Here is a 20749-nt window from a genome sequence, read left to right as displayed (position 1 = left end):
ATATATATATTCTTTTACTTGTTTCAGTCATTTGACTGTGGCCATGCTGGAGCACAGCCTTTAGTTGAACAAACCAAACCCAGGACTTATTCTTTATTTGTTTATAAGCCTAGTACTTATTCTATTGGTCTGTTTTGCTGAATTGCTGAGTTATGTGGACATAAACACACCAACATCAGTTGTCAAGCGATGGGTGGGGTTGGGGGGCATAAACACAGGCACACAAACATACATACATATGATAAGCTTCTTTCAGTTTCCGTCTACCAAATCCACTCACAAGACCTTGGTTGACTTGAGGCTATAGTAGAAGACACTTGCCCAAGGTGCCACGCTGTAGGACTGAACCCAGAATCATGTGGTTGGGAAGCAAGCTTCTTACCACACAACCACACTTGCACCTATATATAAGCCACTCTTTTTTTTTTCTTTATTTAAGAAAGAAAATAGTAAGTTGTGGCATTGATGGATTTCCTAGTAGCATTTGTGATTGAAGTAAAGTGGACCTATCTAAATAGGAATTAAAACTGGGCATGAATGTAATAAACTAATAACATAAGCACAGTATTTAGGACAGACTCTTTAGAAATCTTTCATTCTGTTAAGTGGCATGGGAAACCAGCTTGTTCAACTTGCTTGATTCATTTGCTAGGGTGTCTCATCAATGGCCAGCTTGCAAAAATAGCTGACTTATTAGTCTTTCTTTTGAGAAATGATTCCTTGAGAGCCTATTTGAGAGATTGTATAACCCTCTTGTAAAATGAAGCATATTTTTGCATCATGTAACATTACTGAAGGTTCTAGAATCTCTTTCTCACCCTCTCTCACTCCTTCACTCTCTGTTTATGTGTCTGTCTGTCCCTAGCTGACTGTCTGTTTGTTTGTCTGTCTGTCTCTCTCTGAGTTTTTATTTGTGTGTATGGTTGTATGTTTGTGATTTCACACTTCTCTGTTCCTACACTCCCAGTTGATATTCCCCCTCATCTCAAACATAACCTGTTCAAATTACAGCATTGTTCTGCTAATCCAGAACCCTTGGGACTTGCAGGACCGGCCTGTGTTTTGTTGGATCATCAAATTTGCCAACTCTCAAAAAGCAGCAAAATTCTTACCCTGAAAGATACATATATCGCCAAGTAAACAAAGCGAGAGAGAGAGAGAGAGAGAGAGAGAGAGAGAGAGAGAGAGAGAGAGAGAGAGAGAGAGAGAGAGAGAGAGAGAGAGAGAAAGAGAGAGTGAGTGATATATAGAGATATAAATAGTAGTAGTAGTAGTAGTTCTTATGTTGATATAAGGCCAGCACATTTAGGAGAGGGGGTAAGTTGCCCCCCTCCCCCTGCTCAGTTGGTACTCATTTTATCGAGGCTGAAAGGATGATAGGCAAAGTTGATCTCGGCAGGATTTGAACTCAGAATCTAAAGAAATGCTGATCTACATTTTCTCCAACATGTTAATGATTCTGCCAGTTTGTTACCTTAATGATGATGATAATGATAATAATAATAATAATAATAATAATCATTCTTTCTGCTAAAGGCACAAGGCCTGAAATTTGCAGGGAGGGGACTAGTTAATTACATTGACTCCAGTGTTTCACTGGTACTTAATTTATTGACCTTGAAAGAATGAAAGGCAAAGTCAACCATGGCAGAATTTGAACTTAGAATGTAGCAATAATAATAATAATAATAATAATAATAATAATAATAATAATAATAATAATCTACTATAACAATACTCGCGCAACATATGAATAAGAAACGAAAGGGTGATGGCAAACTGGTAGTGAGAGCGTTTCAACTCTGTGTGAGTATATGTGTGTGTATGTGAAAGGGAAATGTGAATGCTTGTGTGTGTGTGTGTGTATGTGTGTGTGTAAAGATAACCTCTAGATAACATTGACAAGTCTATTAATTTGATTTACCATCCATATTTATTTATAAAACACTACAATTAGCTGTCGTTCTTGATTGTACGGGGGGGGGGGACAGCTAGTAATAACAATAATGATGATGATTTCAAGTGTTGGCACAAAGTCAGCAAGTTTGAGGGAGGGGGTAAGTTAATTACTTTGACCTCAGTATTCAACTGGTACTTGTTTTATCTACCCCCAAAAGGATGAAAGGCAAAATTGACCTTGGCAAAATTGACCTTGGCAAAATTTGAACTCACAATGTAAAGACGGACAAAATATCATTAAGTATTTTGCTTGCCGTGCTAACAATTCTGTCAACCCACTGCCTGAATAATAATAATAATGATAATAATGATTTCAAAATCTGGCACAAGGCCAGCAATTTCAGGGGAGTTGGGTAGATAATAAAAATAACAATAATAATGATTTCAAAATCTGGCACAAATAATAATAATAATAATAATAATAATCCGTTGTACTGGAGGCAGAAGACCTCAAATTTTATGGGGAAGGGTCTAATTGATTACGTTGACCCCACTGTTTCACTGGTGCTTAATTTATTGACCTTGAAAGGATGAAAGACAAAGTTGACCTTGGCAGAATTTGAACTCAGAGCATAGTGATGGACAGAAAACCACTAGGCATTTTGCCCAGCATGCTAACAAGTCTACTAGCTTGCTGCCTTTAATAATAGTAACACTAATAATATCTAATTTTGGCAAGAAGACCGACAATTTTGAGGGAAGTGGGTAAGTCTATTACATCAACCCCCAATATTTGATTGGTATTTTATTTGATTGGAAATTTATTGTATCAATTTTGGAGAGATGAAAAGCGAAGTTGACCCTGGAGGAATTTAAACTTAGACTATAATGAGTCAGAAGAAAAACTGTCAGGCATTTTGTCCAAAGCTCTAACAATTATTGTAAATTATTATAATGATTTCTAATTTAGGCACAAGGCCAGTGGTTTTGAGGAGTTGGCATTTGTCAACCCCATACTTGACTGGTAATTTATTTTATCTACTCCTGAAGGATAAAAGGCAGGATTTGAACTCAACACAAAAAGTTCAAACCCTGCTGTTATTAATAACAATGATTGTCTTGCTTATTTGCCACAAAGGCCATATTATTGCTCTAGGAATAGCAGCTTCTGGAATTTACAGTTGTTGTTGCCTTCCATCCTTTTTCATCCTCCTCCAACAGACAGCTTTCAAGTGGTTCTTGCTCCTACATGTGTAGTAGCTAGGCTTTCTGCTTTATCCCATTTATCTGATTGCCTTTCTCATTGCTCCTGCTGTGTAGTATAACTCTTAGGTAACCTTGTGATATTTGAGGCCCACCATATGCTGAATATCCATGTAAACCTTACCCTACAGCATGTGTGTTGTTACTTCCATGCTCACTACCTTGCCATACTATATATATACTGCAAATGCATACCAATATCTCTGGTTGTGGTCTGTGAGTTTCCTCCCCTCATATACTACAGCACTAGCCATACACTTTTCTTCTCAAAACATTAACTAATAACAACAATATATATATATATACTATATATACAAATACACTCAACCTCACTTGATGGAGTATACATTGTGCCATACATCGGTCAGGGTTTCTTCCAACAACTTTGAGGGTAAACTCACTATGTTTTTAGAAAAAACAAAAGATACATCACTTTTCCTTTTGTCCTTGCTTCTTAAATTGTCCTGTCAAAGAAGCACTGTTTTTGTGACATACTTCTCCTACATTTTTCTTTTGCTGCAGTTGACCCATGTCCATTTTCTTTTTCTAGCTCACAACACCAGCAAAACTGTTGTTAGTTTTGTTATAGTTTTAGCTGTCAGCATTTTTTTTTCCTTCTATTTGTATTTATCGAAATGAAAATGTCTGTATTCTTACTTGTGTCTGCTTGTTCAGTTGTCATCATTTTCCTTTCTGTCTGCTGGTTTAAAAAAAAAAAATTGTCTGTTTCTAAAATTTTCTTTGGGTACATTTCTGTTGCTATTACATTTGTGGCTGGCATTCTCATCCCACTTTCCAAGGAGAAACTGTATTGAATTACTACAAAACAATGTCTGGCAAAAATATAAAAATATGTCTCAAAAACAAACCTTATTTTCCCCTCTCCAGAGGAATGGAGTGCATATTTAAATATCTTAAATCCCTTTGTTGATGAAAAGAAAACAAACAGAAAAAAGAAACAATCTTATCATGTGGCCTCAGAATCAAATTCTTCTCTGGATCCTTGCTGCAGCTGCTTGTTCATTATCAATAACATCATCATCATCATCATCATCGTCGTTTAACGTCCGCTTTCCATGCTAGCATGGGTTGGACGTAACAACAACAATAATTACTAGCATAAGCTACAGGACCATATATTTGTAAGGAGTGTAGCAGTTGATTGTACCAGTTGATTGTACCAGTCCCAGTACTTGACTAGTATTTCATACTATTGACCTACAAAGCATGAAAGGAAAATTGACTTTCGTGGTATTTGAACTTAGAAAATAAGGGGCCATAACTTAATACAAAGCATTTCGACTGATTCTTTAACAGTTCTGCCGATCCAACTTCCTTCATTTTCTTACAGAGGCCCAGGGCCAGAAATTTGGAAAGAGGGGCTAGTGGAGTATATTGATCTCAGTATTTGCCTTTCATTCTTCTGGGAATCAGAGGTGCAACAAACTAAGCACCAGTCAAAGATGCTCTTGGTGGGATTTGAACTCAGAATGTAAAAGGCTGTATCTGTACTGATGCTATGGCGGACAGATGCATTTGCATTAATATTGTTTGTTCAAATGAATAAAATAATACATGTTTAATTTGATCCATTTATGAAACCTAACTTGACCCTTTAATATTCAGATTATTTTGTCAAATGTAATGCTTATTTATTCATTCATATTGTTTCGAATTAATCCTGCATTATCATATAGCTCTGAAATTTTGATGATTGACTGTTTATTTTTATAATGACATTGTAGGATAGGTGTAAGCGGTCAGATCTGGCCACTTTGAACATAACAGGCAAAATATTTTGGGTTGGATATGGCTAGTTTAAATGCTAAAGGTGTAATCATCATCATTATCATCATCATTTTATCTTTACTTTCCTTGTTGACATGTATTGGTTGATTTGACAGTATCCAATAAGTTGGGTGAACCATGTGTTGCTCCAATGTCTCAGTTTTGGCATGAATGTCCTTCATAGTAGAAATCATTTAACAGGTTGTACTGGGTACATTTCTGTTTTTGTACTGTACCTGCACTATAAAGGTTCTCTTCTCAGTCCAGTATTATCTCTGCATGTTTTACCAACCACGTTACAGTGTATTGGGTTCATCTGTGAGATATTGAAAAGTTAACATATGATGGGAAGAACAGGTTTAGTTTGCTGAGAAGCTGTTAGTAGAGAGACTGAGAGGCATTGTGAGAGAAGGAGAAATAGAAGGGAGAGGGAAAGAGTAGCATTAGGGATTAGTGAGAGAAAGTCAGTAATAGGGAGGAGAGTAAGAGGAGATTCAGTGCTACTCCACATTAAATATTTATGAAATTTATAAATTTAGAAAAAGGAGCTTATATGTAATACAAAAGAAATATTAATTTTGATCACACTGAAACTAAATGAAGTTTGAATTAATACCTTAATTAGTTTGCTGGTGTTATAAACAAAAGCCATGAACTCCACTTAGATTCAGTAGTCCTGATAAGACACAATTATGTTGAAACACTGGGAGTCACAGTGTTATGAACACATTCATCATAAAGAAGTTGTTCTCCTGTGATGAAACAGCAGTGATTAGCATACTCAAGTTCAAATCTGCTAGAACATATGAAGAATAAATATGCAAATTATTGCTTTCATTCTTGCTGTTCACTCTGCATATGATGATTAATTATTGATTAAATTTTATTCTAATTATAGTGTTTTGATTTTTCATCTCTTTTCAAATATTGTATTGCTTCAGTTTTCTGGTGCAAATTTGGGTGGGGAAATTGATGTTTTTTGTGATTGTAGCTCAGGGTAGATTGTAAACATTTACATAGATAAACACACACTCATGCACACATACATGCGTGTGTGCACATGTGTGCGTGCTTGCATGTGCACACACACACAGACAGACAGACACACACACACACACACACGTTCAACAGTCTTCATACTGTTTTTGCCTCCAAAATTCTCAGACAAAAGATTTGCCAGCTTGCAGCTCAAGTAAGAGATGATGTGCCCAGGCTGCAGCACAGTAGGATTGAACCTTTAACTACATGTTTGAGAAAGAAACTTCTTAATCACATATATAGACCTGTTTGCTTGCATTTGTGTCCATGTTATGCATCCCTTTATGGTCAGAGCATAACTCAATCATTCAGCTAAATGAAATTGATAAGAATATCAGACAAAAAAAAAAAAAAAAAAAAAAAAAAAAAAAAAATACAGCTTCAGTATGATCAACTAAGAACCCTTGAAGTTGGTACCACAGCATTGGCCAATGTCCAATGACTGAAACCAATGAGAAAACAAAAACCATTGGGATTTTTCATTACATAACTTCCTTAGAGGCAACATATATATGATATGAAAATTAAAAATAAATTTGTCTGGTTTTATTACATTTTGGTCTATCTCTATTGGCCTGCTCAATGTTACATGATGCAAAATTGCACTAAATTTTTATGAGTATGTTTTTTTTGCTATCATACAACACCTTAGGCTACAGTATGTAACAGTAGATCTAGTTAGGAATTTAATATATGGATATGTACCATCCAAGTAATATATAAATAAAAGTTATGTAGATTATAGTTTTAGCAGTTGCTGGCTTGTTTTCATATTAGCTTGTTTTTTAATCAATTCAGAGTAAAATGTCTTGTAAAATACTACACTATACATTTTCTTGTAAATCTTCCTTAACAAAAAAAAATATGCAGTTTCTATGAGATCAGGTAACCTGTTAAAAATAGTAGCTAAATTTCTCACTTAGATCATATTTTCTTCATCTCAAAGAAAGAATGGACACATTAACTAATGTAACCCTAGATATATCATGCCTTACAAAAGCAAGATGTATTGTTGGAGAATATTTTGATTGTAGGCCTACTTGATCAGGAGTAACATGCCCAAATGTAAATAATATATGAAGGAATGGTGTATTTTCCTTTTAAACCTGGTCCCAGAACTTTCTGATACTATCTTGTTTCCTGAAAATATTTACTTAAGAGTGCTGTTGCTGTGTGTGTGTGTGTGTGTGTCTTCATCATCATCTGTTGTTGTTGTTGTTGCTTTGTTTTATACAAGCAGTTCAAAGTCTCACCCATAGACCTCAAGTAACAGCAAGGTGGATGTTTAACTTTGGAGGTTATCTATGAATATCAATGATATATTTCCGATAAAGGAGACCGAATACTGAAAAAATTAAGGTTTTGTTAAAAATTCGTTGGAATATTTGTGATTTTGAAAGAATTAAAAAAAATTCAGATATTTTTGGGTTGACAGTGTTTTCTTAGGATGTGGGCAGTATCTATGAGAATGATTATTGTTGTTATTTACTTTTAATCTACATGTTTGTCGCAATCACTTGCTGAAACACTCAGCACCCCAGGGCAAATGAAGGATAATAGATGTTACAGTATAACTAAAAGCTTGGGGAGGGTAAGTGACAAGGGCAGTAGTGAAATATCTCTATGTGATACAACCCAGACATTTAAATTGATAGGGTTTTTCTAAGGATGTGGACAGTACTTGTCAGCACAATCTTTTGGATTTCTCTGAGACATGGTTCTCCTGGGATGTTATCTTTGTCAAATTCCTTTACAGATGTATTTTTATCAGTGGGAACACTTAACATCTAGTAGTCTATAAGTATTTTCTTCCCTGTCTTTAATAATTATGTTTGGTCGATTAGCCTGGATTGTTCTGTCAGTGTTGACTGGAAAATCCCAGAGGATAGTGATATTTTTACCTTATTATTAAGTCAGTAAGCTGGCAGAGTTGTTAGCATACCAGGCATAATTCTTAGCAGCATCTCATCTGTCTTTATGTCTTGAATTCAAATTCTGTTGAGGTCGATTTTGTCTTTCATCTTTTCAAGATCAATAAAATAAGTTACAGTTGAACACTGAAGTTGATGTAATCGACTTACCCCTTCTCTGAAATTCTGGCCAAAATTTGAAGCCATTATTATTATTTGATGGAAACTCTCAGCTTATTTTGCTGGGTGTGACAGAAAGTGTCAGCTGTCCATAGCAGGCAGTCTAAAGTGCACTTGTTTTGAGAACCCCATGAAAAATTCTTGCAGTTCCAAGCAATGCTGATTTCCATAGGTGTTCTACCTTTATATTTGTACCAGTCTTTTTGAGTCATGTTGGTAGTTGAGTGCTGATACTTCCAAGTGTGCCGATTACTGTTGGTATACTCTTCTCATTGACCACAACCTTCAAATCATTGTAGTTGTTCAGTTTTTTCTTCTTTCTCTTTATTATTATTATTATTATTATTATTATTATTATTATTATTATTATTATTATTATTATTATTATTATTGTTGTTGTCTATTTATTTATTTTTATTTAGAAATACCAGAACTTTGATGAAGTCTGAGAGTATGAAATTTGAGCGCGATGGTGTTGTTGTTCATAGAAACAGAAATGGAGCAATTTCCATAGCAACTACTAATGTACATGAAGACACTGTCCGTAAGTTGACAACTTTACATATTGTTTATTTCCATACTCATCAACACACTTTATAATTAACACCAGTTTTATACACATTTTAGTTATGGTGTATAATTTTTAGTTTGTGGCATGTATTTCAGTCGATTCATCATCATCATTCATCATTTCAATGCCTACTTTTCCATACTTACATGGGTTGCATGGAATCCATTGAGGCACATCTTTTCAGGCTGGATGCTCTTCCTGTTGTCAAACCTCACTTGTTTCCAAGTGAGGTAATTTTTCTTCATGGCTGGACATGTTTTCAGGGAAGATTACAATCTGAACCCAAAGCCATGCAGCTGGGATTTGTCTGTCTGTCTGTCTGTCTGTCTGTTTATATACAGAGTGTCCCAAAAGTCACTGATGGGTTTCAATTTTTAATAATTTCCTTAACTTTACAAATAAATGCATGCAATTTTGATACAATATTAAGAACATAATGGAAATTAATATGCACAAGTCAAATTTTGCCACACCACTATATCGCATGAGAAAAATGACATTGTTTACATGGCAGCCATTTTCATCACAACTGTCTAATGAACTGGAACATGAAACTCTGAGTTTTGTGATGATTTTGCTTTGCAGCTTTAATAAAAGCAAATTGCTCTGCCTTTGGTATTCGAGTACTATTTTTACCACCTTGTTTTGCACTTATGTACTCACCTGTATGTGTAAATACACACACATGTACTTTAATGTAAACAAATCTAAAGATAGCTGAAACATTTCTGAACTCTAAGTTCAGATCTATTTTGATGAAAATATCTTTACCTTGATGCCATCATGAAGAAAATGATGTTGTCACCAATCAAAAATGGCTTCCTTGTCCTTAGCAGCTGAGGTACACAATCAAATGGATTTATGAATATATCCAGATATCAGCTGATATATAAACTGTTTGGGTAAGTGATACATTAGCTAATCATTGAGTGTTTCTGATGGCACCAGATCTTGATGCAACCCAACAAAGTTAATATCCTGGCATTTCAATTGTCAGACTTGTATGTTTCTTTGGGAGTAGTGGTGGGGCAGGTGGGTTATCTCACAAATTATATTTTAGACAAAGGTTAAGCATATAAATATATTCTTACTTAAAATTAAGTTAATGCCACACAAGATCTAGACAGCAAAGAAATATTAAGATATATTTCACTTTCTATAAATGCTTCCAAAATATTTCATGTAATTTTTTTCTTCTTCTTGTTAGCATTGGATTTTATAACCTTGTTTTCTTTCTTTCTTTCTTTCCTTTTCTTTCTTTCCTTTTCTTTCTTTTCATTCTTTATTTTATTTTATTCTTTCTATCTTTCTTCCTTTCTTTGTTTTTCTTTTGTTCTTTCTTTCGTTCTTGTCTTATTTTTCTTTTATTATTTCTAATATACTTTTAGTTTTACATGCTTTAACTAGTTTTTCTTTTTCTCTTTCTTTCTTTCTTTCTTTCTTTCTTTCTCCTCCTCTTCTCTTCATTTCCATTGTTACCATGACAGTAGTGATTGTTACCCATCATCCTCACCATCATTATAAAACTTACATGTATATTACAACAGTTTCTGTCTTTCCCAACTAACTCTGTCCTTGATAATGATTCTTCAGTTAATTTTCCTCTGAAATCACTTCTGCTATTCATATTCTTACTGTGGTCACATTGACATTAGTTTCGGCAGTTGTTCATGCAGTATCTAAAACATAACCATTATTGCATGCATTTCTCTCTAAGATACTTGGAATTCTAATGAGATCTTTCATCATTTATCTTTTACTTGTTTCAGTCTTTGGACTGTGGCCATGCTAGGGCACCACCTAGAATGGTTTCAGACAGGTTGTTATGAAAATGGTTAAATTACAGGTACAATCCATTTGACAGGCTTCTGCATAGTTTCTGTTTACTCATTTTAATTTGTGAGGTTTTGATAAATGCTTCTTGTCCTGGATGCCAGGCAGTGGGATTGAACCACAGATCTGTTAATTATAAAGTGAACTTCTTACCCATTCAGTCAAGCTGTGTCTGTATTTCTTCTGGGTTCAACAAAATGAATGCCTGTAATTCATTAGAAAGGGTCGGTATTTAGTTTATAATACCTTTGCTATTATTCAGCTAGTGTTTGGAATAAATTGATATGAAATTTTAATGGAAGATTTTAATTTAGATCACTTTAAAATGGGAGAATTCTATCAAAGAACCAGGCGTGGTCATGGCCAGAGTGGTATCAAAAGGGTTAATGAAACAGAAGCTGATTTTGTGGAGCGGTTTATTATCTACATTTTTTCAATCTATCCCAAACAATATTTGCTTCATTTTAGATGTTTGTATGAACTACTAACCCCCGTGTTATACCTTTATGGACATTACTAAAGAAGACATCATCATCATCATCATTGTTTAACGTCTGCTTTCTATGCTGGCATGGGATGGATAGTTTGACTGAGAATTGGTAGGCCAGGAGGCTACACCAGGCTGCACCAGGCTGCACCAGGCTGCACCAGGCTGCACCAGGCTGCACCAGGCTGCACCAGGCTCCAATCTGATTTGGCAAAATTTCTACAGCTGGATGCCCTTCCTAATGCCAACTACTCCAAGAGGGCAGTGGGTGCATTTTACATACCACTGGCACAGGAGCCAGTTGGGCGGCACTGGCATTGGCCATGCTCAAATGGTACCTTTTATGTGCCACTGGCACAGATGCCAGTCAGGTGGCACAGGCATTGGCCACAACTACGATTTCACCTGGTTCAAAAGGTCTTCAAGCACGGCATATGCCAGTGATTGAAGGGTGCTTTTAAACAGGCCAGTTATGTAAAACTAGCATTGCCCACGACTGCGATCTCACTTGGCTTGCCAGGTCTTCTCAAGCATGGCATATCTCCTAAGGTGTCTTGGTTGTTTGTCATTGCCTTGGCTAGGAATTTCTCCTGCAGCTGTCTTACCAGAAATATAACATCAGTGGTGCTTCTTCCTGGCACAAACCTGAACTGCATCTCATCTACACTAACGCTCTCCTTAATTACTTGGTTTATGACCCTCTTTGTGACTTTCATCACCTGATCCAACAATTTGATACCTCTGTAATTATTTCTATCTAAGGTGTCACCTTTACCTCTGTAGCATTTGACTATGGTGCTGCTATACCAATCATTGGGTATGACTCCTTTGTGTATCACCTGGTTAACTATACGGGGGACTAGACTTTAGCCTACACCGCCAGATATTTTAAGCATCTCAGCGGTTATTCCTGATGGGCGAGGGCTTTCCCTGTCTTCGTATCCTCAATTGCTTTATGTACCAAGGTACTGTCAATTCGGATAGTTGGTCCCTCTGGTGGGTCGACAAGAGGCAGACTCTCTTTCTCCCATTCTCTTTATTTAGCAACCTTTCATAGTGGTGTCTCCAAGTGCCCTCTTCACATTTGCTACCCCTTTGTGAGCTCACAATGCCCACCCCACCCAATGTGGTGCTGCCACTCAAGTTAAGAACCACTGTTTTATATGAATATCTGTATAGCTGCAGGCATGGTTGTGTGGTTAAGAAGCTTGCTTCCCAATCATGTGGTCTTGGGTTTAGTCCCACTGGGTGGTACCTTGGGCAAGTGTCTTCTATTATAGCCCTGGGCTGACCAAAACTTTGTGGGTGGATTAGGTAGATGGAAAATGAAAGAAACCCATTGTATATATGTGTGCGTGTGTGTGTGTATTTGTGTCACTGTTTGTGCATGCCCTTGTCTAGACATTAGATGATGGTTGTGAGCATCATCATCATGATGCAAGTAAGGTTGTTTATTTCCAGTCTTTCATAAAAACATGTGTAACTATGGGAAAATAATACCTTACTTGGAAACAGGTGAGTGTTCGTGACAGGAAGAGCATCTGGCTGTAGCAAATCTACCTCAACAAATTCTGTCTAATCCATGCAAGTGTTGAAAAATGGACATTAAATGATGACGATGACAACAGTAACTATGATGAAGAGCTTGGTCAATCACAAACACTGCATGCTTAAGCCTTATATTTCTGACAAGAGATTTCAGGGATTAAAACATAGTCTACATGGTAATATTCTACTAGGTTCAATGTACAAAGCTTCATTTTGTTGTTATAAGGGTCATGCAATAGATTATACATTGTTTGAACTATCAAACCATTGTTGTTGACTATACAATAAGAGAAAACACATATAGCTCATGTTACATGTGTTATGATCAGTCAATAAAGCACTGTTCAATTACAGTAGCATGTTATAAAGGGTTATTCACATTTGAATGTATTGTTTTTATTAAAGTAATACAAGGAAATATTGAATTTCCATATGTTCTGAAAGGAAAGAGCCTACATAGTCATGAATGGGGAATTGTTTTTTTTTAGTTGGAAATAAGAAAAATAAACCAAGTACAGCTCTATTGAATTTTCTTATATAAATTCCTATATAAATTTCTGTCACATTTAATGAGTTTGAGAAATCATTAATGTAAGATCCTTCTTGCTTGCTTACTAACTTATATATATAAAATTAGAGTAATTACTATTTTATTTGAAAGTGTGACATTGAAAAGGTTACATAAAATTTTGTATCTGAGGTCTTGCCATTCTAAAATGCTTTGGTATATATTTGAGTATACAGCCGATTCAGCCTACCTATTCCATTGTTATTCATACATCTTCAGGTGCAATAGTTGGATACATTTTCAGTTTTGTATCCTGGAGTCACTAAGTGTTTCAGGTCTTACAACATATCTGGGTGACCTAACCTATATTGTTCAAACTTAGGCTTGTATCCAAGTAGCATTCTACTGATCTACTACAGATGACCTCTTCTCAAACAGACCCATCAAGCTGGTTTCTCAGAAGCCTGGGAACTCTTCTTCTGATTGTTCTTGTAATGCCCAGGTTCTATAGACTTTATTCAGAGAACAACCTGCAAACCCTCAACTGCTCACATCCACTGACAAGTACCTGGTCTCCCACCCACTTTTGTAACAGTTCTCTTCATCAACACCTAATACTTAGCTCTCTTCCTCTTTTGTACCCTTCCATCCTCTACTCTCAGGGTTCAGTTGACTCCAATAAAATTAGTTGTCCTGTTGTCTTAGAAACTAAAATCCCATCTGGTTTCAATAAGGTCTGTAATGGAAATTTTAGCTCCTTCTCCAGATCAGCTTCCATTCCCCAGTCATGAACTGTGGAAAATAATTCCAATGCTATTCTTGGGTCTTTTCTTCAGCCACTTTATCTCCTTAACAAAGGCCATCTTTCTGGCAGTAGTGTGGGCATTTCTGCTGTCAATGATCTTCTAACCTAAGTGCCAAGCTTTGGTTAGCTTGGTGCTATAGTAGAAGATACTTGCACAAGGTACCCTGCAGTGGGCCTAAACCTGAAACCATTTGGTTGGGAAGCAAACTTCTAACTACACAGCCATGCCTGCATCATACAAAATAAAAAGTCTATTTACATTTTAACTGTTCACCTGTTACTTGGATAGCTTAACCTATCACTTCATATTTTACAATAATTTTCTGACTACCATGGCTACTCCAAGGTGATTAGCAAGCTGAGATAAATCCTTGTGTACATTGGATCTTATTATATATTGTAATATAATTTTATTGATTCTGCTAAATTATTAAGGTTTCAAGTTTTCAAATCACTCTTTTACAGTATAGTGTCAACTTCTTTTATTTCTGTTTAATTTCTAGGTGGCGATATGGAACTTCTAAAATCAATTGAAATTGATATAGCAAAAGAAGAACAACTGGATATTGAATGTGATCAGGAAGATGTCATACATCTTGGTAAGAATATCAATATGGTTCATTGCAATATATTCAATAGCTTTATTAATTATAACATAAATTATACATTAATTATGTATGTCTATCTTATAAAAAAAAATGAACATTCACTGTTGGCAAATCTATTTAGATTTTCTCTATTAGAAATCCTTAAAGCTTTTCAAGAAACAATGATTTTCTTCTCTTCAAATCTTTCAGGTTAGCTTTGGAGCTATTATTACATTGCATTTCTTGTTTGTCTTTTTCTTCAGAAAATATTTTGCTTTATTGTTTTTGCCTATACTCTCACTGCCACCCTCCCGTCATCTGCCATTAAATATCAGTTTTCCTTAAGAAAGTTAATTATTGTGCAGTCTTCTTTTCTGACTACCTACCAACTTGCTGATTATTTATCTTGTTATTGTTCCTTTTTGCGAACTAGGAATGGAAGAGTAAGTTCAGTATCCTGCTGTTTGTTTTGTGTAGAACAAAACTAGCCAATCAAAGCTCCTAAATCACTGATTTTGTTTTATATAAATTAAGAGCAAGCTATTATTTGATATATCGCCCAAAATCTTTATAAACAGAATTCAATCTTCAGAGTAAATAGTTTATAATAGATACAAGAGTATTATAAAGTTTCAAAGGTTTCAATATTAATTGCATAGAAATGGCAGTGGTGATGATGTTTAATTATCTTACTACCTTTATTTAGTATATCTGGGGATTTTTAATTGTCTATTTAAGCATGTTTGTGTGTATGTGTGTGTACAGGTGTGTGTGTATGCATGAGGCAGAAAGAGTGAACGAGATACAGAAAGATAGATAGATAGATAGATAGATAGATAGAGATAGATAGATAGATAGATAGATAGATAGAGTAGAGATAGATAGATAGATAGGTAGATAGAAAGAGAGGTGAGGAGTGGCTTTTCAGAAGTTAATGTATATATTGATTGCAGATTGAAAAAGTAATCTTTGTGCAATTTACTTTAGTGGTGATACCTTATATTCCTAGATTTTCCTTAAACGTTTTCTTCCTCGTTTATCTGAAAATTTGAAATGATAAATAACTGTAAAAGACATGGGATAGATTTTACTAGTTATAAACAAGAGGAATTATGGAAAAGATATGCCATGGTGGTACTCCAGCTTGGTTGTAGCTGGTTGAAACCAGTAAAATACTTAGTGCATTGTTATAACCACTGTTTATTTTCACAGTACTGATTCAATGGGAGTCTCTTAGCTTCTCATAACTTCTACCATACCTGAATTAGTGATAAAGTTTGTTGACTCTTATGGATCTCTTGTCTTTGAGATGTGTATGCATTCGAGGGATTGTATGGTTTATATATATATATAATATTAGTTATTGTATCTCTAATGAAGGTGCATGGGTTCATGTTTAGGGTATGTGGTTCACAATTGTAAGATCATGAGTTTGATAGCCAGTGGTGTGTTGTGTCCTTGAGCAAGACACTTTATTTTATGGTGCTCCAGTCCACTCAGTTGGTAAAAATGAGTGGTACCTGTAATTCAAAGAGTCAACCATGTCACATTCTGTGTCATGCTGAATCTCCTTGAGAACTATATTAAGCATGCGCATGTCTGTGGAATGCTCAGCCACTTAGACATTGGACATTAAACATTGTAACTGACGGAGTGCCAGTTATTGTTTCTTGAAAACATATGTACAGGTTGTTCAGAACTTCTTCTGACATCTCCCATACCCAGCAGTGAAAGGATCACATGTTGATTTTGACATGAGAGTGTATAAGTGTTCAATCACCTGGATGGTCTGCTCATTGGATTAGTGTGAGAAATGGTTGGGCATTTTGCAGTTGTCTTTTTTCTTTTACTTGTTTTGACTACTGGACTGTGGCCATGCTGGGACACTGCTTTGAAGGGTTTTTGTGAGACAGATCAACCCTAGTACTTATTTTTAAGTCTGGCACTCATTCTATTTGTCTCTTTTGCTGAACTGGTAAGTTACAGAGATATAATCAAACCAACCATTTGCCAAAAGATGAGGATGATGAACACAGAACAAAGAAAGAAACTCATGCACGCATGCATGCGCGCGCACACGCACACACACACATTCACATGTGACGGGCTTCCACACAGTTTCCATCTATCAGATTCACTCACAAAGCATTGGTCAGTCTGGGGTTATAGATAGTAGAAGACACTTGCCCAAGGTGTAGTAAGTTCTTAACCATGCATCTATGTCTACACCTTAACAATTCATAAGCAGAATTAGTGTGTCACAAGTGGAGCAGAGCTTGATCTTTGGTGCAGTTCATTCAGTGAGCATCTATACAGTTTTTGTTTATCTAAGTTCACTTTCAAGACCAGTGTTGACCTGACATTATGACTATTACCCATGCACATTTCCAAAATGCCATGTAGTGAGATTGAACTCAAGAATTCATGGTTGCAAAGTGAACTTTCGAACCACTCAACCATACCTGCATCCTCATTTAGCAATCAAGTTAATTGATTAGCTAACATACATCACACAGAAGAAATTCAAATCACTTTGAAGTCATTGCTTTTTATGCTTCTTCATCAACTACTGAGGTTGGTTGATGAACAACATAACCATGGAGAGAGTCAGTGGAACTTGTTATTACTGTCACATATGTTTGAAAAATGGGTTTTATTCAGTTTCTGAAATCCTGAACTAGATGCTTAACTAACTACACAGAAATTGTTACCTCATGCTCCCTTCCACCAAGATTTCAGGCCTTGTGCCTGTAAGAGAAAGGATCATCATCATTATCATTATTAAAAAAGGTAGCAGACTGGCAGAATCTTTATTTCATCAGACAAAATGCTTATTAGCATTTCTTCCAGCTTATGTTCTGAGTTGAAATTCCCCTGGGGTCAACTGTGTCTTTCATTCTTTCAGGGTTGATTAAATAAAGTACCAGTCATGTACTGGGGGATTGATGTAATCGATATGTTTACTCACCTATAAATAGTTATCCATGTGCCAAAAAAAGAATTACTATTGTTTAAAAATAAGTGGCAATTTAATATTGAATTGTCTTATTTTCCTTCTTCATGGGTCCTCTGCTCACAGAGGTTTTGGTTACATTATTCTATATTGTACCCTATGTATTACTGTCTGTTGTACTCAGTGGAGTACAGTGTTGTTATAGATACTTCAAAGTAAGAGAAATGTGATTTGCTTTTATCAGTACTCTGATAAAAAAATTTCATGAACAGAAAAAAAAAAAATCTTTCCTTAATCATTTTCCTTTTTAATGATCAGTTTTACTTAAATGTTTTTATTTTGCTTCTTTTAATAAAATTATCTTTATATGTCATTGTTTAAATAATTTAATAAATTTAATTACACACACACTTTGGAATGCATATATATTTAAATGTATACACATACACACACACACACACACACACACGAATATATTACAGATATTACATATTATGTGCACACACACACACACACACACACGCATATATTACATATTACGTGCACACACACACACACACACATGTGAATACTTATATATATATATATATTTAGATATTTAATTTTTTTTTTTAGGTAAGAGAGACAATGAAGGTGAAGATATACAAACAAGTGTTGATAAAAAGTATGGTGATTCCTTTAAAAATACTCCCAGTCTAGATGAAAATGAAGAAGAGAAGGAAAAAGCAGACAGTCTGAAAAGTACACCTGAGGAGGAGAAAATTAGTGCTAATATATTATCAACTGAAGATGATGCAGCTATTGATGTGAATATCAATGACCATTCCATTAACACAGAAGCCACGAAGAGTGTCTCAGCTTTGGATGTAAATACAGATAGTACAGCTGCTGCAGGAAATGAAGTTGCTGAGAAAGAATCAACACTGCATATAGAAGAAGAAGATCAAGATGCTCTTACGAAACAACTTGGTAGTGCTACTGAAGCAAGCACATCAGTTGTTACAACAACAGACAAAATAAAAACCTGTGATGAGATGTCTTCATCGAATAGCCATTCTGAAAGTATTAATTGTGCTGATACAGAGAATGAAAATACAGAGTTGTCAGCTGTTGCAGCTAACCAAGCAGGTGCTGTTGATCATTTTCTTGAGGAAGACTTAAGTAGTGAGGCTTCTGATGAAATTATTGATTTCTCAACTCAGGAAACTCCACTAGCTGATGTGACTACAACCAGTACCACAGATGCAACTGCTATATCTGCCGAAACTACAGCTTGTAATAACAGTGATGGCAGTATATCTCCAACAAAAAGCACAGCTGATTCTAAAATCTTTGACACTGGTGATGTTAGTTCTGAATGTACAACTTCTGTTGTAAATGATACAGAATTAACCATTTCAACATCTAATGAGCCTTCTCTTGTGCATGAGACATCTGCAATTTCAGAATCAGCAGATGCAGTGGATGGCCTGGAATTGAATACTCCTGCATTAACAGATGTCTCCACCTCAAAAACTTGCTCTTCCCCCACTGATCCAACTGAGCCTACTCAAATGCTAAGCTCCTCTGTGACTGGAGCTGAGTCATCCACTGTAATGCCCAATTTCTCTACTAATGAGATTGAAAGTTCAACTGTGATTTCTGAATCTCCTGCTCTTGAATCTGAGAGCAATGAGATCGTATGTGACTCTCCTGATAACGAGTTGGTGACCTCCAACACAATGCCTGAATCATCTACTAGTGAGTCTGTTACTTCCACCACGGTGCCTGATTCGTCTACTAGTGGGCCTGTGACCTCTACAACAAACCCTGACTCTTCTGTTAGTGAGGATGTCACTTCTACTACAATGCCTGAATCTTCTACTAGTGAGTCTGTAACTTCAAGCACGATGCCTGATTCTGTTACTACTGAATCATTGACATCTCCAGCGTCTGACTCTGCTGCAATTGAGTCAGTAACTTCCATCCCAGTCTCACAAATCCCATCTGTTGAAGCTGAGACCATTGTGTCGCCAGAATCTGTGTCTGAGACTGATGATGTATCAAACCCTCCAGTTACAATTTCTGATACAGCTGCCAAACAGTTCAATACCACTTCTGCATCTGATGTTGCCACTACAGTGCCTCATATGTCCATTGATTCTTCTGAAGCCTCCACTGTTTCTACATCTCAAATTCCTGACACAAATCCTCAACCTTCCATTACAACCCCTGAAAACATTGATACTTTCTCAGAAGGGTTGTCATCTGTTTCTATTTCAACTCCTCCAATCTCGGAAATATATTCACCAGCAGATTCTACAACTACAGATACAGCAAACACAGAGCCTAGCTTAGTCATTACTGAGTCTACTTGCTCAGTCTGTCTGTCTGCTAACTGTGAATGTGAACACCCAGATATTCTTCAGGTGTCTCATCAAACACCAACTGAATCGACAGTTCCAGAGAAGCATGCTGCACCTAACACGGAATCAATATTAGAGTCTGAATCGAATGCAGCGCTGACTTCTGTGGAAAGCTCCAGAGAAAATTCAGAAGCAGCTATCAGTTCTCAGCCACTGTCACCACTATTTAAGAGCCAAACAACTCCATCCCCACCTCTTTCTTCACCTTCACCTCCTCCTGTTCCTTCTACAGCTTCAGCTGCTCTTACTCCTCCTACACCTCCCGTGTCAGCTCCGCCTCCGGAAGCTGTGCTTGGTGACTGTGGTTCTACTAACAATACATTTTCGAAAGCACAACAAGAAGCTGTCAGTTCAGATTCACCTTTCCAGGAGTACGGTACTCATAGGATATTGAAAGGCGAACCCCTGAGTAATGGCCACACTATCTCGTCTCTTCTCAATAACAACTGTGATCTTGGTTCTCTTGGGGTTTTGGACACATTACTCGAAGAGCGAGAAACTAGTGAGGAGCCAGTGGAAAAATCTCCAATGGTTTTAAGTGAGTATTACTTTCAATTATTCATTCCCATCAATTTCAAAAATCAACATTGTAAGTGTGTGTGTGTTGTTTGATCAATATGAGTGCATAATATATTTGTATCTTCATATTTATCTGTCTATCTATTTATCTATCTGTCTATATACTTATCTACACCACCTGTCTTCGTCTTTTGTTTTTTTTTGTGAATTCTCCCTATATATATAAATATATGTACACACACACACATCTATCTATCTATCTATCTATCTATCTATCTATACACACGTATGCACACACAAACATCTATATCTATACACACACACACACACACACACACGTGTGTGTATGTGTATATATATATATGTATAGGCATGTGTGCATGTATGTATGTGTGTGTGTGTATATATATATATACACACATATATATATATATATATATATATATATATATATA

General features: G+C 36.0%; 1 protein-coding gene across 16 annotated transcripts in view; it reads left to right on the top strand.

The window, feature by feature from the left end:
* LOC106868006 (rho guanine nucleotide exchange factor 28) overlaps window positions 1-20749 on the top strand; it is a 561000-nt gene that overhangs the window by 236169 nt on the left and 304082 nt on the right. For all 16 annotated transcript variants that reach the window (XM_052976095.1, XM_052976105.1, XM_052976107.1 and 13 more), the window contains 3 exons: window positions 8501-8622; window positions 14334-14429; window positions 17986-20313. In XM_052976095.1, coding sequence (XP_052832055.1) covers window positions 8501-8622; window positions 14334-14429; window positions 17986-20313 — 2546 coding nt within the window. The remainder of the gene's footprint in view (window positions 1-8500; window positions 8623-14333; window positions 14430-17985; window positions 20314-20749) is intronic.

This window comes from Octopus bimaculoides, chromosome 2 (assembly GCF_001194135.2).
Source record: "Octopus bimaculoides isolate UCB-OBI-ISO-001 chromosome 2, ASM119413v2, whole genome shotgun sequence".
NCBI lineage: Eukaryota > Metazoa > Mollusca > Cephalopoda > Octopoda > Octopodidae > Octopus > Octopus bimaculoides.
This window is presented reverse-complemented; position numbering and strand designations above follow the sequence as displayed.